Consider the following 24,813-nt stretch of genomic DNA (forward strand, 5'->3'; position numbering starts at 1 on the left):
TCAATGCCTGCTGTGGTCTTCTGTCAAAAGGATGTCAGAAGAATTTTCAACAGTCTGGATGCCAAAAAAGCACCAGGCCCTGATGGTATTTCTCCAATTCTCAAAACCTGTGCTCCTGAGCTTACTCCTATTGTGTGTCCCTGTTTTACACTTTCTTATTGCACTGGTGTTTTCCCTTAAGCTTGGAAATTTGCTAATATCCAGACAACTGCTAAAAAGGATGGCAAATCCCTCCCATCCAATTATCATCCCATTGCACTTAACTCTAATCTTTATCTAAAGTAATGCAGAAATCCATTAACTGCCAATTCCTAACTATCTAGAAACCTTCCATCTGATCATAATCACCAGTATACATTCCATCAGAGTCAATCCACTGGTAATATACTGATTTACGTTACCCATCTATGGACAAATTCAATGGAAAAGTTTAGTGAAAATCAAGCAGTTACTCTTGACATTTAAAAGGTTTTGGTGTTTGGCATAAAAGTCTTCTAAATAAGCTTCATCTTATGGTTTGCAACTATTTTTTGTAATTGGGTATCAAGTTTTCTCTTTGATTGCTCATTGCAGGTGATAGTAGATGGCTGTCTATCTTCTAACTTCTCCAGTAATGCTGGCATTCCCAAAGGTTCAATTCTTTCTCCTACTCTTTTCCTATTGAATATTAATGACACAACATTGATTTTTCCATTGACTGGAAATCCTATCCACAGTTTTACTGATGACAGCATATTGCATTCCATCTTCCACTTTGAGAAACCTTGTCCTGCACAAACAGCTTCAACTTCTCAAATATACAGTACCCATTCCTTAAATGCTGATCTCCAGTGAGCCAAAGATAACTTAGTTGATTTTAATTCTTCTAAAAGTCAGTCCTGTCTTATATCTCACAAAAAAAGATTCTTCCACACCTATACTTATCTTCAATGACACTCAGATTCTAGACAAGATCACACATCTCTATTAGGAATTACCCTGACTTCTAATCCCTCTTGGCAATAGCACATCTCAAATACTGCTTCCTCTGCATCTGAAAAACTGGGTTTTTTTCTTTTGCTCTCAGTGTTACTTTTCTTCCAAATAGTTACTCATTCTGAAAAATACCAAATCAGCCCTACCATGGAATATTGTTCTCACATCTGGGGTGGTGTTCCCAAAACCTCTCTCAGATTTCTAGATTCCATTCAAAAGAGGGCAGTTGGGTTAATTAATGATCTATTTATAACAAAGTCTCTCCACTCTCTGTCTCATAAACATTCTATTTCTGCTGCATGCCTTTTCTATAGATACTTCCATGGATATTGTTCTTCTGAATTAGTTTCTATAATTCTCGCTCTCTCTCTTCCAAACCAGTACGAACACGTCAAGACCAGTCAGCATCCTTTTGCTGTCCAACTTCAAACTCATACAACCAACTTTTCTTCTTCCTCATTTATTCATTCAACTTCACTTTTCTGGAACAACCTCCCTTCACACACATTTACTGAAAATTACAATTTACAGAAATTGAAGTCTAATGTCAACAAGTCTCTTCTTTTATCTTCTCAATCTTCAACCCATGCATGGTACAAAGTATTATAGGTTCTAATATCTTTTGTGCTTTTCATAAAAAAAAAGCAAGTCACCATTTATAAATATTTTCATTTATAATTATGAGGGTACTATTCACTGAAAGCATTTTAGGGCTAAATTGTCATGTTGCATCAAAGTTTACTGATGTACAAATTAGCACAAATGCATAATTGTAGTACATAGCAACCAACTAAAGTAGTTAACAATTGGCATCATTTAAGTATATCTCGTATTGTGATTACCTTCACAATGAGTTGCCACGAATAGGTCCCATTCGCCCTGTCCTATTCGAGAATTGAGTCACCAAATATAGCTACTTCCTCTGGGACCAAGGAGGATGTTTTTGCATAGTTGTGATGCTCCCAGATGATGCCTTTATGTTGTTGTGATGCTGCAAAGGATGTCTTTGTGTTGTCTGATGCTGGAGCATGGACCCAAGCATTGGGCTGGATGGCTAAGTGCTGTATGGTCCCCTCTCTTTAAATCCTTTGTAAGTGCATTAATCCTATTCTTTATGCCCTCATAGAATCCTACCAGAACACAGAATTTGTGCTTAACCTCCTCATACTCTTTGCAAAGGACAAGCACAAAGGCATCCCTTATGACCGTATCATGTCCTGTTAGAGGTAGCTTCTCAAAAATGCTGACGGGATACTTCCGCTTGCTCAGATTAAGAACCTGAGGGGGGCATAGATTCAAATTGAGGAAAGACAGTTGTAGAATAGATGTGTGGAAGTTTGCCTTTAGTAGTAGTAGTGGCATTTGATGCAAGAAAGCAAGTGTGTGAGCTTATGCAGCATCAGCCAAAAAAAAAAAAAAAAATCACACCATTCGTTTTAGACATCAGGTAGTTGATTGCTGGAACAGACTTCTATCTGTTGTCGTGGAAGTTGATAGCTTAAATTTAAGGCTGAACTAGACAAACATTTGGAGTGACCGGATGGGTGAAATGGGAAGGTTTTTTTTTTTTTTTTGGCTGATACTATGTAAGCTTGCTTTCTTGCATCATATGCCTCAACTAATGCTAATGTTATATGAAAAAGAGCATAAGTAACACACATAACATAATCCTGATTCATAGGAGAATTGTCTTCAGAAGTTCCCCCCAAAACCAAAGCATTCAAACTATTTTGAGTCCTTTGCTTTGCTGCTCTAGTCTGATGCATGATTTTAGTCTAAATTTAATTTAAAAACACATGAAACTAAGGCACCTCCATAGCCAGGTGGGCAGAAGCAGCAGTGTGTGTAGCACATGCTTCTTGATTAGACCAGGATTCGAGCCCATGACCACCAAATACAGAAGATGCAGAAAGGTCAGGGAATGACCACCGCATATCCCTGGAGCAATATGGCCTTAGTTGCTAATGCTCCTAAAACCAAATAACAACAACAGCATGAAACTAAGAAACTGAAAAGAATAATGTTATGCTAATCTGCATATTTAACAACCACAGAAACTATGCTCTTTTAGATTATGTTATGTACTACATGATAAGGTCATGTTATTAAAACATGTTTTTATTGCTATAAATTTATAGTTTATAGGCCTCTTCTGTAATGATTAAATTGCTACAAAACTACGTAGAAACCTTCAAGTATTGCATATACCAATGCAATACAATGGCAGCAGAATTTTAACATTCTTATTGATACAACACAGTGAAAGCAAAATTCAAACATTCTTATCAATAACAACACAATGGTGACAGAAATCTAGTGTGATTTCTTAAGCAATTACAAAATCAAGTAATAAAAAAATTCACCAACTTAATCTGAGAATCTCAAATAGTAACTACACAACTAATTTTAAATCAAAAGTTACAAAAAAAAAAAAAACAATTTTTAAGCAATAAAGAAAGTTACACTTAACTGCTCTTGAAAATTTTCTACCTCCAAAGAAAACAAAAAACCATTCAACCATCAACTAAAACAGAATATCTTCAGCCATGGTGTGAAAATAATCTATAAAAGTTTATCATGTCCCAATAGGAAGCATTTTCAACTTTAGCTGGCAACAGAAATCAAATCTGTCTTTTATCTATGTCTTTTCCATACGAGGTGAGATAGCAGTGATGCTCTCTCACATAATGTTGTCTTGTCACATTTCCTGAATTAAAGACAGATCATAGTTGATTAATATATATGACTGGGACATATAATAATGCCCTCCTTTGTTGTTTACTATAACGACAGATTCCCCAGATTAACAAAGCTTTTTTGCAGGTCACAGTGGACCTTTCTTTTTTCCCATAAAAACCTTGAAGGATTCTTAACTACACAATAGAGCAGCATGAAACTTTTCTGTACTTTCCAAACAATGATTAAAACTGATTAGGTTCAATCGCACCACAGAAAAGTTGAGGACATTTGTGGGGGGGGGGGAGTGAACTGCCTGTTATAGCAATGCTAGTTCAAAAGATGGGACAATAAATGACATAAATGATAATAAAGATTTGCAGACACCAGCTGAAAAGAAAAGTTGTCTTCATCCATTTTATCAATGTTTGTTCATTTGGCACAGTATTCCATTGGTGGTGGATTGCAGCAATTTTTGACAGAAATCATTGCTGAAATATTCATTACTACACAATACAAAACAACATCTCTACTTACTGGAAGCCCTGATAACAAGAACATCAAAAACACAGAAATGCTAATTTTAGATGTAAATCAACAAAAATAAATTGTATCCTGCGAGAAATGAAGAATTTGTTTAAACTGAACCATCCATAAGGCATCCAGCCACATATGCAATATGTGACTAGAATAAGTGTGTAACTATGTATGACAGTGTTGGTACTATAATCATTCACAGATTACTAATCTTGTAATTCTTTATTAACTATTGTGCTTAGAGTCAGAAATTACTATGAAAAGAACAAGTAATAAAGTGGCTTTAATAATTAATAACATATTTATGAAATAATATGTATTTTTTTTATCAACACAGTTTACAAAAAAACATACATAAAAATTAATCAAAGCAGGGCTTTGTCAATACAAAAGCCTGGAAGTATCAGTATTAAAATAGCAAAATGATGCAAGGAATAAAGCATATATTACGAGGTGTGACAAAGTTTCAAGAATAATTCATTTAAATATAGGTGGTAGATGACTTTCATCAACCGGTGAAATACCACCACTTTGCTTATTGGAGGCTTGAAGTGGTGAAACCCATGTTTAGTCTCTAGAGCAAAGTTTCTGGCATTCCCCTCCCTCCATACTTCTCCTTCAACCCATGCACGGTACTAAGTACTATAGGTTTTGATACCTCGTGTTTGGGGTTTTCATAAAAAAAAAAAAAAAAAAAAAAAAATTAAAAATTTTATTTTGAAAATTATACAGATGTGAGGCTATCACCTTCAAAGTAGTCCCCTTCAGACTGTACACATGCATTCCAGCATAGGATCCACTAATCATAACATTTCTGGTATTCACTTTCTGGTATCTGTTTTAATACCTGCGTTACATTACTCTGAATTTCAGAAACTGACTGAAAATGCATTCCTATCATGACTCCTGTTAGTCAAGGAAATAAAAAGAAGTCATAAGGAGACATATTTTGAAGTTAAAAACTCTTCACTACAATGGCAGAATGTGCGGGAGCATTGTCATGATGAAAAATCCACAACAAAGCAATTTCAGGTTGAACCCAGTTGAATCGCTTGAGAAGCCTTTCCAAAACTTGAAGGTAAAATTGTCAATTGCAGTTTCAATAGGTGGAGCAAACTCTTTGTGGACGATGACATTCTCACTTTTTTGGGTCTTGGCCAGGAAGCTCCCTTCCATTGTTGACTTTGTCTTTTTTCAGGGTCGTAAGCAAATACCCAGCTTTCATCCCCTGTAATCACACGAGGAAGCAAATCTGGAACATCTTCAATGCTTTCCAACATCTCCTGAGAATGTTGCAACCGAATTTCTTTCTGCTAATGAGAGAGGTTTTTCGGTACCAGCTTTGCACACACTTTCCTCCTTGTTGGCATCATCCTATAAAGAGAATATATCATCACTAAATCTGCTCAATAAAGCCTTAAATATCTCAACAAGAACCCCATGCAGATGCCCAGTTTCCAAATTTTGCAGCTCACAGAAGTTCTTTCTTGTAAAGCTATCTCTTTACAACCCTAACAGTTTTGTTGTCATTCTTTGCATCCTTTCAAGCAAATTGTTATATTTCCTGAAATGACACTGCCTAATTCATATACAGCATTCAAGATGTGGTCTGATCATTGATTTGTATGGTGGGAAAAATTGCCTCTTTATCTTTGGAAAAACTTATTGGCCATCTTATCAATGGAAAAATTCCTGCATATCATTAACTGTATTCCACATTCTGTTCTAACAGCCTTATCACACTGTTAAGGAACCTTCATGTGACTGCATATACCAGCTGTAAAAAATAGTAAAATGAATATTTCTAAGATCATTTCATGTAGTGTAAAAATAGTATTTTCTTGTTTATGTCCAAGCACTTAAAATTCTTGATGTAACCCAGTCTATAAGATATCCTGCCATTCTGAGTGAGGACTACAATCAAAGTATGTTAATATAAAATATATTTTGCAACTTAAATTAAAAACATAATAAATAAATCATGCCAGTATAGGTAGTTCTCAATTTTACGAGTTAATTCGTTCCTAACGCGAGCTCGTAAAGCGGGAATTTATTTCCCATAGACATAATGTTAAAAATAGGGGTTACGTTATCAACAATAAAATTAGTTCGCTAATTAGTTTAGGTTTAAACAATGATTGATTTATCCAAAGAAATGAAAACATAGCCTGTAAAATCAAGCAAATTATAATAATAGAGAAATTATTTATGACTTACAAATGTTAAAGAATGTTTATTCTTCATCATCACAACTAAATGCACACTTGTTGATCACTCATTATTGGCTCGGCACGCGCTGGTTTGTTGCACAAGGAGTCATCTTCTTCAGAAATGCTTCAAGAGGCATTTATTTCCAAGATAATCTTCTCTTTTCTTTATAAATTTTAATAGCATGCATAAGCATTTTTAACGAAACGCACAAATTGCAACTAACATGATTTGAGCAGAGTAACAAGTTTACGAAGCTTAAAAAAAAGGAATGAAGAGAAGATTCTGAAAATTTATTTATGCTTTTTATATGATTGAAGATTTTAGTAAAGGGCGCACACATTTCACCATAATAACATAAAAATCCACACAATTCCAGCTATCGGTATTTTTACAAATGCAATAACATTGAGTTTATTACTCGTTTATAATTGCTTGCAGTAACAGAAAAATCCAATAAACCGGAAAGTGCAAATTATTTTTGTTTTATGGTCGTGACTTCCAGAAATGTGCTTTAGAAAAATATCACAAAGCCGTTCAAAATTGGTTCTTATAATATATGATAATGATGAAAGTGTAGTGCGTTTAATGATTTGAATTAGTAACTAATACAATTTACACTATAAAAATGTAAATAGTGTAAATACTACACTTAAAAACGACCTTTTAGGTCATTTTTATAATGTAGTAGTCCTTTTAGGGAGTTATATAGTGAAAATTTGAACTTCAGAGGTCGTGGAATGAATTACCAAAAAACAATGTATTATTGGTTTCACATTACGATATTTTCATGATACAATGGTAATGGATTAATATCGTAAAGTGGGATACACTGTATTGTATAGCTATGCACATGGTTTTAAATGCAGTATTTATGTAAGTTTAACATTCATTTTTTGCAATGTTCATATTTTCGATTTTGTTGATGCTTGATAAAAAAAAAAAAAACTCGTAAACCCGGGAACTCGTAAAGCAAGAACTGCATGTATATCTAAATATTTTACAGGTGTATTTCATCTGTAATACATCTCTAAAATAAACATAACACAAAGAAGTTTTTAAGCATGAAGGATTTTAAATTATTTTGGGACTGCTTTAACATTTTTAAAAAATTTTTTTGTTATGGAAAGTGGTAATAATTAACTAATCTTTAAATATCAGTTTCCAATAAGTGTTATTAGATATGTCTGAATGATAATGTTTATCATACTTCATCTCCAAGATTAATAAGACCTAAAATGGCACAGTAAAGGGCTTCATCTGCTCCCACAGTAATTAAAATTTCCTTCTGGGGATTTATGTTCTGGCCAATTAATTTTGAATACAACTTGGATAAAGCATTGACTAATCTTGGGTGGCCCTGTAACAAAAAATAAAATAAATCTAAAAAAAAAATTGGATTAATGTTTATATAAACAAGTCTATATAAGTCTTTATATAAACAATATACAATGGCTAATCAAAAAGTATCAAGACAATACATTTTTCTGATAATTGAACTGTGTGGGAGATGTGTGGTACTGCTTCAATAAGCATTGTCTGACACATGACTGCATTTGTAGGTTCAGAAAGCTCATTTCGCTGCTTCAGGCACTTGTGCTCAGCATTTTAAGTTGGTGTTTTTTATGATGCATCACATTTAACCATATCCAAGAGAACAGAACAACATGTGTTATTCTCTACTCTTGGCTATGGTTAAATCTCAGTTGCATTTTGTGTGTGAAAATCAGAAATGCAATGGCAAAAACTAATCAACTGAAGTAACTAGCATTTTCAAATGCAATAATGAGTCATGAATGAATTTAAGCAGTTCTATTGTTTTAAAGTGGACAAATATCTCACTAAAGAAATATGGATTCTGGATGACTGTGAGCCAGTAGAAACAATAACTGGTAGGTAAAGTGTGCAATTTAATAGAAAATTGACTATTTTTGGTATTGTTAAAATGGCAAGCACGACAACACAATTTCTTATATTTCGATTGCTGTACATCAATTCTTTCTTCTTTCATATCTTCTAGTAGGGTCTCACACTGAATGTAACAGAAGTAAAATTGAAAAACATTTATTGCTCCATCTATTTCTTTAATTTCAATGATACTGTGAAGTAATGCAAAGTTGTCCACACAATTTTAAAAATTATGCACTACCAATTTAAATTTGTGCTACCTAACCATTTATAAGAATATAATTTTTTAATCAGAATTTTTACACCATGTAGTCACACGCAGCAATAAAGTACTTCCTCAAATGAACAGATTCTCAATTTTATCTTGTTTTAGATTCTCCATGACCTTGGCAGTATAATTACTGTACATGAAGTTTGTAATGAACTTCCAAATTGGTGGTGGAAGATTAAACAACTGTCCAAAGAATTTACACATCACATTCTTCAGCATGTCACAGAGTAATGACCTCAGTAAATGGATTTGAGATACATTTCATTAAAGAGCTGAGTTTAGATTTTTGATTTCATAACATTTAAGAGAAAGAAGCAAACAACCTTATTCATTACAGGAGAGAGGAACATGAACAGACTTTCTATATGTCTGAGATTACTCTCCACAGGGTTATCAGCCTTCTTAAACTGTTTAGGAGGTTTGCTTAACCAGAAGTCTGCAATTAAAAAGTTCTTTTCCTTGAGGAGTTCATTAATTTGTCATTTTATAAAACTTCCTTTGAATCATGAACTGTTTGGACATGAGTCACTGCTACTCACTAATGACTGCTTGTACTTTTCAATTTGATAACTTTGAAAAGTGCTCATGGCTTTTCTCAGCACTTCTAATCTCTTCTTTAAATGAACTTGTTAGAGGTTGCCTCTATTCTACCAGCAACTTAAATATTTACCCAAAGACAACCAATGTAGTAGTAGTGGCATGTGATGCAAGAAAGCAACTGTATGAGCTTATGTAGCATCAGCCAAAAAAAAAAAAAATCACACCATTCCCTCCAAATGCCTGTCCAGTTCCTCCTTAAATTTATTCAACCTATCAACTTCCACAACGACAGATGGAAGTTTGTTCCAGCAATTAACCACCCGCTGGCTAAAGGCAAATTTCCGCACATCTATTCTACATCTGTCTTTCTTAATTTGAATTTATGCCCCCTTAGGTTCGTAATCTGAACAAGTGGAAGGATCCCATCAGAATTCAGATTGCTCAACCCATTCAAGGCCTTATACACCTCAATCAGATCACCGCACAGGTGCCTAGTCTCCAGCCACTGCAATTTGCAGAACTTAAGCCTCTTGGTAAGAGGATCTCTTCATTCCCCTCACCAATCTTGTTGCCCTTCTCTGTACACGCTCAAGTAAATCTACATCCTTCCTAAAATGAGACCTCCAGACCTGTACGCAGTACTCAAGGCTTGGCCTGACCATTGCCTTATACAGAGGGACAATCACCTCCTTTTCCCTGCTAGCAAAATTCCTATATATCATTGACAAAACCCCATGACCTGCCCTGGCAGCCTGTCTGCATTGCTCAGAAAACTTCATATCTGACTGCACAATTACTCCCAGGTCTTTTTCATTTTCTACCACCTTAAGTGTAGTACCACACAGTTGGTACGTTTCTCTGGGGTTACTTCTACCCATATGCAGTATTTTGCATTTGTCAAGGTTAAACTTCAGTTGCCACTTCTTAGCCCATCTGCCCAAATTATCTAGATCCTGTTGCAGTAGCACACTGCCATTACTGTCATTAACAACCCTGACAACCTTTGTATCATCTGAAAACTTCAACATTAAGCCTGACATACCTTCATCAATATCACTGATAAATATACAAAACAACAGTGGACCCAACACCGAACCCTGTGGGACTCCACTAATAACATTAGTCCACGAAGAGCAGCACCCATTGATTACTACCCTCTGTCTTCTCCCACTTAACCATCCTTTTATCCATTGGAGCAACCTACCCTTAATACCATTCTGGCCCAATTTGTACAATGTGTACATACATTGGTTGTTTTTGTATATGAAGTTTGTAATCAGCTGTATTGTTGATTACAATAACTTCCCAGATATAGACTGGAACTTGTGGGTTGGTCACTCACACACTAGTAAGATTTTGTGGAATTATTGGATGATTGTTTTCTGCAGCAGCATGTTTGAGAGGCAACCAGAGAGGGTAATACTCTTGATCTGGTTATCAGCAGTGATCATTCTTGTATTAAGAATTTGCAGATAAAGGAACCACTAGGTTGCAGTGATCACAGTGTGCTGATGTGGGATTTACTTAAAGATATAATTACCATCAGGGGTAAAGGAAAGGAAAGGGTTTTTGCTTCCGTAAAGGTGAGTACAGTGGTCTCAGACAGTTTTTAAATTCTGTACAGTAGGATTAACTGACGATGTTACCAACAGTAAATTCTAAGTGGGAAGCATTCAAGGAATTAATCGTGGAAGCTACTAAAAGTTTCATACCTATTAAGAAATATTGTTCAAGGTTTAGGCCTAAATGGTTATCAAACGAACTAATGAGATTCGTGACAGAGAAGAAAAATGCATGGGATGCATATAAATTATCAAGCGACTCAGAAGCCTATGGCAGATATAAGCTAGGCTGTAATCAGGTCACAAAGGAGGTTAGGTAGGCGAAAGAAGATTATGAGAAATCATTGGCAAAGGATGCTAAGAAAAACAGCAAGGATTTCTTTACTCATATAAACTCTAAAAGGAAGGGGACGAATCTCATTGGTCCACTTGATATCGATGGTTCGACTGTTGATGATCCTGCTCAGATAGAAAACAAACTGGATGAGTATTTTGCATCTACATTCACACATGAGGAGTTATTAAGGTTTGAAAATGGCAGAAGGTTATCAAATTGTAGCAGGGTGCTTAATTATTTTGTAATAACTGAGAACAAAGTGGAGGAGAAATTGTTAAGTTAAACATAAGAAAGGCACCTGGGGGTGGATGGGATCTATCCAGTTATATTAAAGGAGGCAGCAAAGCAACTAAGCAAACCCTTATCCATAATTATGAGAGCATCCTTGGACTCAGAGGAGGTCCCCAAGGACTGGAGATGTGCAAATGTATCCCCAATTCACAAAGGGGGAAATCGAAGGGTCACACAAGTAATTACAGACCAGTTAGTTTAACTTCTGTTCCAGGTAAAATAATGGAGTAACTGATTAAAGATGCATTGCAGGATCATCTAGACAAGACTGCAGCAACAATTCAGACACAGCATGGGTTTGTTAAGGGAAAGTCTTGTCTCACAAATTTGATAGGATATTATGATGTGGTTACAAAGCAACTGAATGCAAAAAATAATTTTGATATCATATATTTGGATTTGAGGAAAGCTTTTGACACTGTTGCACATGGAAGACTATTGTACAAATTGGAGCAGAATGGTATTAAGGGTAAGTTGCTACAATGGATAAAAGGATGGTTGAGTGGGAGAAGAGAGAGGGTCATAATCAATGGATGCTGCTCTTCGTGGACTAATGTTATTAGTGGAGTCTCACAGGGTTCAGCGTTGGGTCCTCTGTTGTTTTGTATATTTCTCATTGATATTGATGAAGGTATATCAGGCTTAGTGTCGAAGTTTACAGATGATACAAAGGTTGGCAGGGTTGTTAGTGACAGTACTGGCAGTGTGCTACTGAAACAGGATCTAGAAAATTTGGGCAGATGGGCTAAGAAGTGGCAACTGAAGTTTAACCTTGACAAATGCAAAGTACTGCATATGGGTAGAAGTACCAACTGTGTGGTACTACATTTAAGGTGGTAGAAAATGAAAAAGACCTGGGAGTAATTTTGTAGTCAGATATGAAGTTTTCTGAGCAGTGCAGACAGGCTGTCAAGGCAGGTCATGGGGTTTTGTCAATGATATATAGGAATTTTGTTAGCAGAGAAAAGGAGGTGATTGTCACTCTGTATAAAGCAATGGTCAGGCCATGCCTTGAGTACTGCGTACAGGTCTGGAGGCCTCATTTTAGGAAGGATGTAGATTTTCTTGAGCGTGTACAAAGAAGGGCAACAAGATTGGTGAGGGTAATGAAGGGATCCTCTTACCAAGAGAGGCTTAAGTTCTGCAAATTGCAGTGGCTGGAGACTAGGCACCTGTGCGGTGATCTGATTGAGGTGTATAAGGCCTTGAATGGGTTGAGCACACTGAATTCTGATGGGATCCTTCCACTTGTTCAGCTTACGAATCTAAGGGGGCATAAATTCAAATTAAAAAAAGACAGATGTAGAATAGATGTGCGGAAATTTGCCTTCAGCCAGTGGGTGGTTAATTGCTGGAACAAACTTCCATCTGTCGTTGTGGAAGTTGATAGGTTAAATAAATTTAAGGAGGAATTGGACAGGCATTTGGAGGGAATGGTGTGATTTTTTTTTTTTTTTTTGGCTGATGCTGCATAAGCTCATACACTTGCTTTCTTGCATCACATGCCACTACTACTACTACATGCTTCAAAATCTTTTTTTTTTCCTTCAGTGGCATGCATTTATTGATACTGTTATGATCTGTCCTATTTTTCTTAGCACTTCTTTCTAGGTCAGAGTAAATTTCCACAAAATATTTAGCCACTTTCACAGAAGGCATGCAGTTCCCTTTTCAGCACACAAATTAATAAAATGACAAGAACTGCCTCATCAAGTGCACAATCTCCTCTTTTAATATCCTTACTACTCCAGTTTTTAGGCTCACCATAAAAGGGGGATTATCAACGATACATATTAGGCAGTTTTCTAAAGAAATCTACTCCTCTTTCTTTTAGGTTGGTCAGAAGATGCAAAGTGCTGTCACTGTGAAGTCACTTCTCAACACTGGTGATGAGAGCAAGCTTGTTTATTAACTGGGAAACTATTTTATTCTTTCAAGTAGCTACAGTGCTTTTCAATGTAATTTTTTGCCACAATTCTCTATTAGATAGGGTGAAAATGTGCTACCAAGTTGGCAATGTCATAAATAATTTCAATTAGCTAGGTTAAAATGTTCACAGCATTTTAAAATGGAATAAAATGCTCACAGGAGCAGCAGCAGCAGTACCCCATTGGGAACCACTATCTTTAATTCTTTAAACACACACAATTTAAAGATCAGCACAAATAGCAACTTGTTTTGATATTGTTTTTTTTTTTTTTTTTTGTTTTTTTTTGGTAGTTACTGGCGCATCGGCTTCTGTGGCTATAGTGCACCTCCCAAGGTTTTTTGCAGTACTTTGATCCAAGCCCGAGGCGGGATTCTAACCCGCGACCTTTGGGTTGCCAGGCAGGCGCTTTACCCACCCAGCTAGCCCGGTCAGCTGATATTGTATGGAATACTCATGTGGCATGAAACCATTTCTATAGCTGTTTTTTTTTATGATAAGCTGTCAACAACCACGATAACTTTCATTCCTTAATTTTTAGAATTAAATGGAAATGTGTGCATTTTATATGTTTATTCCTACAGCTTAACAACTATCAGGAATAAATATACAGAACTTTGTCCAGTATTTCCAATTCTGTTTCCCAAAATGGTTTAGTCTTGGTAAAGAAGTATCCCTCCACAATAAAAGAAGCAGTCTTTTATTGTGGACAGATAGCAAGACCAAGCTATAACCACTACTAAGTTACTAACAAGGCTTTAGTATTACTATTAGTTATAGTCATATAGTGCAAGGAAGCCAAAGGCTTTTGCTACACTGGTCAAAAATAAAAAATAAAAAATAAAAATAAATATATATATACAAGGTGTTTCAAAAGTGATGGTCAATAATTTAAAGGTGAGCTGTACAGACTACAATATGCAAAAAAAGCCTAGTAAACATGGGTCCTTAAGTGAATCGTTTTTGAGATATTGCACATTTCTAGTTGGGATCCACCACTGACTTGTTTGTTTAGGTTAGGTTATGCTCATTCTTTCCCTTTCCCCTCTCTCAATGCTCTGAGATGTAGCAGGCATATTAGTACTTGTCAAAGGATAATCAACATGGAAAGAGGTTACAGAAATGAAGAGTATGTGGACATGCACTTCATGTATGGTAAAGCTAACAGCAGTGCACTCGAGGATGCACGTTTGTACCACAAAGCATTTCCGACTGAAGGCAGCCCAACAGGTGCACATTCATCAGGGTACATCAATGCCTTAGAGAACATGGGCACTTTGCACATGGAGTATGAGCAGGTAGGCCCAGAAGCATAACACCTGATGTTGAGGAAAAGGTGTTAGAAAGAATAGAACAAAATTCAGGAATTTCGACAAGGAGGGTTGCTCTGCAAGAGTGCGTACTGAGTCATAGCAGTGTATCGAAAATTTTACATTGTCAATTACTGTATTCCTACCATATCCAGTGTATACAAGGTCTCAGCAATACAGACTACCCTACCAGAGTGCTCCCATAGTCAGTGGCAGATCTTAGAAAATATGCATTATCTCAAAAATGGTTCATTTGTGGCCCAGTGTTCACTGGGACTTTTTTGATTATTTTAGTTTGTACTTTTCACCTTTAAATTATTGACCATCATTTTTGAAGCACCCTGTATAACAGTAGATGAAATATGTAACAGTCTTATTTTCATGATGCATTTCTTATATCTAAAATTATATTTAGTGAGAAGTTTGATTAGGACAAATACATAAAAAATTAATATTTTTTTATTAAATATATTACTTACAAATCCTCTTGTATACTGGTTCAAAAGTACATGAGGACCACTAACAATATCAGAAAGTGCTTGTGTGATATGTTCAGGTGCTGCAAAATCAGGAAATCCTTGACCTAAGTCAACTGGCTTATAATCCAAAGCAATTTGAACTAACTCTGTCCTTCAGAAAGCAGACAAAATAAATAAAACTTAAGCATCAAAATTACATTAACTGAAAGTTTCATAGTAACAAAGGTATTGATCCATCACATAGTAACAAAGAACTGATCCATGTTAAAATCTAAAAATCTACAGAGTTAAAATCTAAAATAAAAAAAATAAAAAAAAAATTTAATTTCATTTAAATTTAATTTTTGTATTTTAATGAACCTCAATAGGAACCTACTTCATATACTGGAGACAACGTGTAATAAATCTTCTCTCCCTCTGATAAGGAAATCATACAAGTTGTGACAAAAAAAAAAAAAAACAGAGAAAGGATGATAATAAAGTTACCTGATTCATAGTTTTCCATGTGAATTTAATTTTTAAAACAGTTACAACTCAAGTTATATTTTATGTTACAATAATGAAATGTACTTAATTCTTATTCCATATTCTTAAATTATAATCAATTGTACACAACCAATTCTATCATAGCACTTTAATAATATGAGGTATGACCAAAAAGCTCCAAGTCTTTATTTACTGTGAATTAGAGTTTTTTTAGAGCTAATTTTTGTGCCTACAAAAGAAGCAATGGAGGTAGAGCATTAAGATTATGACTAAGCATTGGGAGAGCTTTCACCACATCACTGGTCTGAGCTGTTTCTTGCTCCATCAAAGAGTAGCACATGTTGATATTCAAAGGAGTCTTGGGCCTTTTGTCATAACCAATGATAGACATGAAAGTGGAACAACATAGATATCAAGTTTTGGGTGAAGAATGGGAAAAATGGAGTGGAAATCCCCCAAATATTAACAACTGTATTCAGTGATTTTCAAAAGTTAAGGTTGTAATTTATCAGCGGATAAAATGTTTCCAAAAACAGCTGAGAATCTGTTAAAGATCGCAAACATTCAGTCTTTAACTTCAAGCAATGAAGTTAAAGGTTTTTCATATGGTTATATAATCTTTTAATCGTGCCAGATGATTTTGGTCTGGTTTTAACCCTAGCATGTGATGAGTGTTAGCAAAATCTGTTCCAAGATTGTTGAATGGTGACCAAAAAGTTCATCATTGAGAACTGCATGAGGAACTGAAAAGGGTGGAAATTAACCCTAATTTCATCAATTGTAGTGTTGCTGATGATGAGACATGGGTGTAAGGCTATAACCCTTAAAAAAAACCCTATAACCCTATCTAAAATAAGCATAGCAGGTTCAGTCAAACATGAAAATAACACTGCTTGTTTTATTGAGGGTATCAATCATCATGAATTTGTTTAGAATGGTCAGATGATAAACCAGACCTGTTATGTAGAAGTTCTGATTTGATTGAGGGCAAAGGTTAGATGAAAAACACCATCAGCTTGTTTGAAAAAAAGCCCAAAAGTGCGCATTTTCTTTTCCTCAAAATCTCAATGAAACTTGGTGATATTTTAACTATTCAATAGAATGCATCAGTGTAACTCCATCAGATCATAGATGAAGACTTGCAATAATGCTTCCAGAAGTGGAAGGAATTTTGGGATGCTTGCATAGTCAGAGAGAGATATTAATTTAACTACTTATAAAAATGTTGAATGTACTAAATTTTTTTAGAAAAATTAAGGCATATCAGAACAGATTAATAAAGTCTTGTAATTTTTTGAACAGACCTCATATATACCCATATGCCTTGTACATGAATACATCACGTTTATTGGCCAACAAGTACTGACTACAAATGTTATAGAAAAATCAAAAAAGGTGCCATCTATGTAGACATTCTCTCATTGTGAAGAAGACCTTGGAATATCATTTTTGAAGGGAACTGAACCTTTCACATGAGTACCAAAGTTATTAAACAATGTAAGGTCTGTATGATAATATATACACTCTATATATATTAATATTATATTAAAATATATGTAAACCTATGTGTTAAAGATATGTGTAAATTTGGTCTTTGAGGTTGTCACAGACATTCTCTCAGGTATGTCAAGCAGGCTTTGCTACCTGGGAGTCTAAAACACTGGTTGAACTGATATTCAGGTAACACTCAAGTCAAGTGGACCAAATTTTGGCGAAGTCCAGGCGTTCTGCAATAACTAAATAATCAGATTGCACCTTCATGATGGTAGGACTGTTAGTAACCCTGGGTATAATGCCCATGTGCAAGTCCCAAAATACAGCACCTAGTATATTGGAGATGACCACCCAAGTACAAACCACTGTAAGCAGGGGTTGAGGTGTGATGTCCATAACACATGGAGGAATGCCACTCCTCTGCATTACCAGGCAATACTAGATGATAGATGACTTGTCAACCGGTGCAATACCACCACTTTGCTTATTGAAGGCTTCAAGTAATGGAAAGCTTTTGATACTGTTGCACATAAAAGGCTATACAAACTGGAACAATGTGGCATTAAGAGTAAGTTACTGCTATGGATAAAGGGACAGTTAAGTGGAAGAAGACAGAGAGTGGTTATCGATGGGCACTGCTCTTCATGGCCTAATGTTATTATTGGAGTTCCCAAGAGTTCAGTGCTGGGTCCATTGTTTACAATATTTATCAATGATATTGATGAAGGTATATCAGGCTTAATGTCTAAGTTTGCAGATGATTCAAAGGTTGGCAGGGTCGTTAACAACAGTCACTAAAGTGAGCTACTGCAACAAGGTCTAGGAAAATCTGGTTGATGAACTGAGAAGGGACTCACATCTGGTGAGTATGGGCTTGGCACACCCAGGGTCCCCAGATGGATATCATCATTCTTCTCTTTCTTGGTGATTCCCTTCTACTTCTCTCTCTCGGGGTAATTCAGAAATTTTTTTTTTTTTTGGCTAGTGCAGCATAAGCCTCAGGCTTCCTTGCACCATATGGCTAATAATAATAATAAAAAAATGGCAGTTGAAGTCTAACATTGATAAATGCAAGTACTGCACATGGGTAGCAGTAACTCCAGAGTAACTTATTAACTGTGTGCTCCTACACTCAGGATAGTGGCAAATGAAAAAGACGTGGGGATAACTATGCAGTCAGACATGAAATTCTCCGAGCAGTGCAGACAAGCGGCCAGGCCAGCTCATGTGGTTTTGTTAACGATATACAGAAAATTTGCTAGCAGGGACAAGGAGGTGATCATCCTTTTGCATAAGGCCATGGTTAGGCTGCATCTTGAGTACTGTATACAGGTCCGGAGGTCTCACTTTAGGAAGCATGTAGATCTGTGGAACAGGTGCAGAGAAGGGCAACCAGATTGGTGAAGAAAACAAAAGGGTGCTCTTACCTATAAAGGCTTCAGTTCTGAAAATTGCAGAATCTTGAGACTAGGCACCTGCAGGGAAATCTAAATGAGGTGTCTAAAAGCCTTGACTAGATTGAGTAAGCTGAACGTTAATGGTATTCTTTCATTTGCTGAAACTACACATGTGAGAGGGCATAAATTAAAGTTGAGGAAGGATGGTTGCAGAATAGATGTGCGCAAGTTTGCCTTCAGTCAGCAAGTGGATGATTGTTGGAACAGGCTTCTATCTGTCGTTATGGAAATGGATCGGATGAATAACTTCAAGGGAGACCTAAACAAATTTTAGGAAGGTACATTTGGACAACAGAGAAGGCCTAAGGTATTTTGGTGCCCCAGACAGAAAGATTTTTCGGCATCCTTTTACTAAGGATATATAGGCAGTTCTCGCTTTACAAGTTTTTGCTTTACGAGTTTTTTATTTTTTCAAGTATCAAGTATCAACAAAGATATGAACATTAATTGCAAAAAATTAATGTTAAACATTCATAAATACCACATTTCAAACCACACGCGTAGCTATACAATACAGTGTACCCCTCTTTACAATATTAATCCATTACCATCGTATCGCAAAAATATCGTAACGTGAACCCAATAACACATTGTTTTTTAGTAATTCATTCCATGACCTCGGCAGTTCAAATTTTCACTACTCCCTAAAAGATCGTTTTTATAGTATAAATTGTATTAGTTACCAATTCAAACCATTAAATACACTACACTTTCATTGTTATCATATGTTCTGTTATAAGAATCAATTTTGAACAGCTTTGTGATATTTTTCTAAATAACATTTCTAGAAGTCACAACCATAAAACAATAAAAACAATTTGCACTTTCCAGTTTATTGAGCTTTTCTGTTACTGCAAGTAATTATAAATGGATAGTAAACTGGATGTTATTGCATTTGTGAACTGTGTGGTTTTTTACGTTATTATGGTGAAATGTGTTTGCCCTTTACTGAAATCTTCAATCGTATTAAAAACATAAATAAATTTTCAGAATCTTCTCTTCATTCCTTTTTTTTTTTAAGCTTTGTAAACTTGTTACTCCGCACAAATCATGTTAGCTGAAATTTGTGCGTTCCATTAAAAAATGCTTATGCATGCTATTGAAATTTATAAAGAAAAGAGAAGATTATCTTGGAAATAAATGCCTCTTGAAGCATTTCTGAAGAAATCGACTCCTTGTGCAACAAACCAATGAGTACCGAGCCAATAGTGAGTGATCAACGAGTGTGCATTTAATCGATGATGATGAAGAATAAACATTCTTTAACATTTTTAAGTCATAAATGATTTCTCTATTATTATAATTTGCTTGATTTTACAGGCTTCATTTTCGTTTCTTTGGATTTTTTTTTTTTGTAGTTGTTGGTGCATAGGCTTCAGTGGCCACAATGCACCTCCCAAGGTTTTTGCAGTACTTTGATCCAAGCCCGAGGCGGGAATCGAACCCGCGACCTTTGGGTTGCTAGGTAGGCACTTTACCCACCCGGCTAGCCCGGTCAGCTGTTTCTTTGGATAAATCAATCATTGTTTAAACATAAACTAATTAGCTAATTAATTTCATTGTTGAGAATGTAACTCCTATTTTTAACATTATGTCTATGGAAAATAAATTCCCGCTTTACGAGTTTTCAATTTATGAGCACGCACTAGGAACGAATTAACTCGTAAAGTCGAGAACTACCTGTATACATTTCTTGCCTCGTTGCTCTTCTGTTTTTGGTGGGCCTTAAAGGATAGTGTCCCGGGCAAGCACCTTGCTAGCCCGTGCCTTAATCTAGCACTGATGGGCAAAATGTTTTTTTTTTGGCTGATGCTATATAAGCTTGCTTTTCTGCATCATTTGCCATTACTACTACCTTACAGCTGCCTATCATGTGAACAGTGTATGCAGTTTTTGTACAGTTCATGAGTATAGGTATAGAACCTTTTAAACCTGATGTACATTATTTGATAATCAAATGTGCTTGAAATATAATCCAAGATAGACAATAATTAAACTTCTTTTTTATCGTTACTCCAAACATAAACAGTCAATCAGGTTACCACAATATGCAATTTTATCTCTACAAACAGCAGTTACACAACTTTTATCTTATAAAACTTACCAAGCACTTTCCTGCAATCCATATAATCTTTCTGCTGGACCATGAGAAGTCATTACCACCTGTATGAAAAATAAAAAGAAACTATGCCACTGATAGCACAATATAAAATAAGTAAAGTTTAAAAAAATGAATGCAAAGGCAGCAGAAAAATCCCATGAAACTTTTTTTTTTTTAATGGTAACCTCAAATACAGAACCAACAATACACCAGTACCATTTTTTTTTTTTTTTTATGAAAAACCTAAACACGAGAGGTATTAGAACCTATAGTATTTAATACCATGCTTGGGTTGGAGGTTGAGAAGATGAGAGAAGATATTTGTTGACATTAGACTTGAACTTCTGTAGACTGTAATTTTCAGGAATACATATGAAGGAAGGTTGCTCCAGAAAATGGCAGTTGAATGAATAAACAAGGAAGATGAAAATTTCGTTCTGTGAGTTTGAAGTTGGACAGTAAATGGATGCTGCCTGGTAGCGGCACATGTTCGGACTGTTTTGAAAGAGAGAGCTGGGATTATAGAAGCCAAATCGGAAGAACAGTGCCCATGGAAGTATCTGTAGAAAAGGCATGCAGCAGACCCAGTACATCTATGAGATAGTGAGTAGAGAGACCCTGTTAGAGATGAGTCATTAATTAACCTAACTGCCCTCTTCTGAATGGAATCTAGAAGCCTGAGAGAGGTTTTGGGGGCACCACTCCAGATGTGGGAACAATATTCCATGGTGGGGCAGATGTACAGAGTGAACATCTGCCCTACCATGATTTGTACAGAGTGAACAGCTGTTTGGAAGAAAAGTAATACCAGAGTGAAAGAGAAAACCAAGTTTTTTAGATGCAGAAGAAGCAATATTTGTAATGTGCTTGTGCCAAGAGAGATTAGAAGTCAGGGTAATCCCAAAAAGAGATATATCATCTTGCCTAGAAATCGGAGTGTTACCAAAGATAAGCATAGGAGCAGAAGAATCCTTTTTGCGAGATATAAGACAAAACTGAGTTTTAGAAGGATTGAAATCAACTAAGTTGTCTTTGCCCCACTGGAGAACTACCCGGAGATCGGCATTTAAGGAATTGGTTTGTTTGTTATTTGGTTTTTAGGAGCATTAGCAACTAAGACCATATTGCTCCGGGGATATGCAGTGGTCATTCCCTGGCCTTTCCGCATCCTCCGTATTTGGTGGTCACGGGCTCGAACCACAGTCTAATCAAGAAGCATGTGCTACGCACTGCTACTCCTGCCCACCTGGCGATGGAGGCACCTAAGGAATTGGTAGTGGATATTCGAGAAGTTGAAGCTGATTGAGCAGTGCAAGGTTTCTCAAACTGGAAAGTGGAATACAATGTGCTATCATCGGCAAAACTATGGATAGGATTTTCAGTCGATGGAAGAAGGTCATTAATATACAAGTGGAAAAGAGAGGGGGGAAAGAACTGAACCTTGAAGTACACCAGCATTAGTGGAGAAGTTAGAAGACAGAGAGCAATCTACCATCACACTCAGTGAGCGATCCGAGAGAAAACTGGATAACCAATTACAAAACACAGTTGGCAAACCATAAGATGGAAACTTGTTTAGAAGACCTTTATGCCAAACATGATTGAAAGCCTTTGAGATGTCAAGAGCGCTGCTTGTGTTTCCATTGAATTTGTCCATAAATGGGTAACATAAGCCAGAATATCACCAGTAGATTGACACTGACGGAATCCATACTGGCAATCATTGATCAGACGGAAGGTTTCTAGGTAGTTTAAGAGTTGGCGGTTAATTGATTTCTCCATTACTTTAGAAAGAGTAGAAGTAATTGCAATGGGACGATAATTGGATGGGAGGGATTTGTCACCCTTTTTACGAATTGGCTTGATATGAGTGAATTTCCAAGCAAAAAGAAAAACACCTTTGGAATAAGAAAGTGAAAAAGGTGGCAAAGAACAGGAGTAAATTCAGGAGCACAGGTTTTGAGAACAAGTGGGGAAATACCATCAGGACCTGGAGCTTTCTTAGCATCAAGATGCGTCAAAATCCTTCTGACATTCTTTGGATGTAAGACCATTGGAGGCATTGAATGGAGCATGTTGGGAATGGTGGGAGGTGTTTTACCAAGATCATTAATACAAAAGTTGGAAGAAAAATGGGATGCTACAGGTCAGCTTTATCCTTGGCTGAAATGACAACAGAACCATCTGGTTTTGACAGAGGTGGGAGCTGAGATGGGCAAAAGTTGAGGCCAATAGCTTTGGCAAGAGACTAGAATGCTCATCTACCATTAGGGCAAGAAGCAAGTTTTCTACTCTTAGCCTGTTCAAAATTTAGTTTGGACTGATTAATAACTGCTTTACAATCGTTGCAAGCTTTGGTGTAGACAGAAAATGAAACTGAAGATTTGGAAACAAGCCAATTACAATATGCAACATTCTTTTCTTGAACAGCCTTAGCACATTTATTGGAAAACCTAGGTTTAGATAAAGGATGAGATTTTAAGGTGGAGTGTGGAATAAAGGATTCCATTCCTACAAGAATAATATCACTGACATGATCTGAGCAAACATTGATATCAAAAGTTTTGAAACAGTAATCCAACCAAGGAAAAGAAGAAAAGAAATCTCGTGGGTCATCCCATTTTGCATTCTTGTAATGCCAAACAACGCAAAGTTGGGAATAGCCATGAGATAAACATTGGAGAAGAGACAATCACCAAGTTGTGATCTGAGGTGCCTAAAGGACCACTCACTTCGACCATGTACTTAGAAAGGTTGTTTGTGAGAAAAAGATCAAGCGTTTTGGCTGTATGGTTAGGATTGTCCAGTATTCTTGTAGGTAAATGAACAATCTGTGCAAGGTTATTAGTAATTGCAAAAGGATCAGCATCTTGTCCAGCTGGGTCTGTGCGACTAGAAAATGGAAGCCAGCTGGAGTTGTGAACATTAAAATCAGCAAGGAAAATTACCTCACTGTTCGGAAAGTTGGACTGGAGAAAGTTAAGTTGCAAAGAGAATAAGTTGAAGAGCTCCAAGTGATTAGTGGAGTTGGGAGAACGGCAGACACAACAGATGAATTTGACAGAATAGGGTAGAAAGATTTTAAACCAGAGAAGATCGAAAAGAGGAGATATTCCAAATTACCAAGTCTCTGACAGGGAATATCGGAACAAACATATGCATAAGTACCACCTTTGAGGCAAAAGGAATCATACAGCGAATAATTTGGACAAGTGAGATGAGCAGTAGTTAAACAAACCAATAACTGAGATTCTGTCAGAAGAAGTACGTGGGGTTTGGCAAGTGGAAATGGACATCGTTGAGAATTAAGAGTGTGTATATTTGTGAAATGAACTAGGAAGTAACACGAATGTATTTGAGTACTATGAAACTAAAAAAAGCCTGACATTAAAATTAAATTTTGTCAGTTGCAATTCTTTTTTCATAATACTATCAAGTATTATCCAAGGCATCATTAAATCCTAATCTTTTGAGTTGACTGGAAGAAGAAAAAAAAAAAAAAAAAGTTGCAGGGCAACACAATGGCAATTTCTGGCCAAGAAATTCTTGGCCAGAAATTGTCAGATAGATGAGACAGTTTTAGCACCTACCTTTTAATCTTGAAAAATAATTTTCTATTCTGTACTCTTTTATTTCCCTTTGTTCATTTTTCCTACTTTTTTGTGTTACCATATAGGACTGGAAACTAACGTACTGAACGCTTCATTTTTCTCCAATGCATTCTTAAATTAACACACACTTTATTGTCCAAAAAATATAGAATACAAAAAAAAAAAATTAAAGAGGCTACTCCAGTATACATCCAAAGAAAATGCATAACCTCGCAGCATTCCAGAACAAATCCCATTAAGTCTATCATGATGATGACACCAAACAGACATCACTATCAAGGACTTATGGGCTTATCATTGAGTAGAATCAGAAACAAGAAGACCCCAACACTGAACCCTGAGTGATTCTGCTTGCTAGATTAATTGCTATAATGTCACAAACACAGTGAAATGAATGAAATCATTTTAAAATGAAATAATTTTTTTTCCAGTTAAGTATAATAATTCATACTAAAAGATAAAATCCTATAAGAGGATATTTAAACGTTTACTCAAGAGAAAATGCTTCTAAAGCAAAACAGATTTAAAATGCTTAACATGTGTAAATTCCATCATTACCAATGCATTATGGAATGTCTGAAAAATAAATTAAATATATTTCATTTTTAATGAGTCATCAGATTGTAGTGTGTTTGTTTTTCTT

At 35.9% G+C, this 24,813-nt stretch overlaps 1 protein-coding gene across 1 annotated transcript in view; it reads right to left on the reverse strand.

The window, feature by feature from the left end:
* LOC150087905 (kynurenine aminotransferase-like) overlaps positions 1 to 24,227 on the reverse strand; it is a 98,640-nt gene extending 74,413 nt beyond the window's left edge. The window contains exons 1-4 of the mRNA XM_090369961.1: positions 24,150 to 24,227; positions 20,563 to 20,621; positions 15,022 to 15,172; positions 7,607 to 7,756 (exon numbers count right to left, since the gene is read on the reverse strand). Of these exons, the coding sequence (XP_090226087.1) occupies positions 7,607 to 7,756; positions 15,022 to 15,172; positions 20,563 to 20,615 (354 nt within the window). The 5' untranslated portion in view covers positions 20,616 to 20,621; positions 24,150 to 24,227. The remainder of the gene's footprint in view (positions 1 to 7,606; positions 7,757 to 15,021; positions 15,173 to 20,562; positions 20,622 to 24,149) is intronic.
* Positions 24,228 to 24,813: the final 586 nt, after the last annotated feature.

This window comes from Mastigoproctus giganteus, chromosome 3, assembly GCF_048544385.1.
Source record: "Mastigoproctus giganteus isolate SK-2022 chromosome 3, ASM4854438v1, whole genome shotgun sequence".
In the NCBI taxonomy this organism is placed as follows: domain Eukaryota; kingdom Metazoa; phylum Arthropoda; class Arachnida; order Uropygi; family Thelyphonidae; genus Mastigoproctus; species Mastigoproctus giganteus.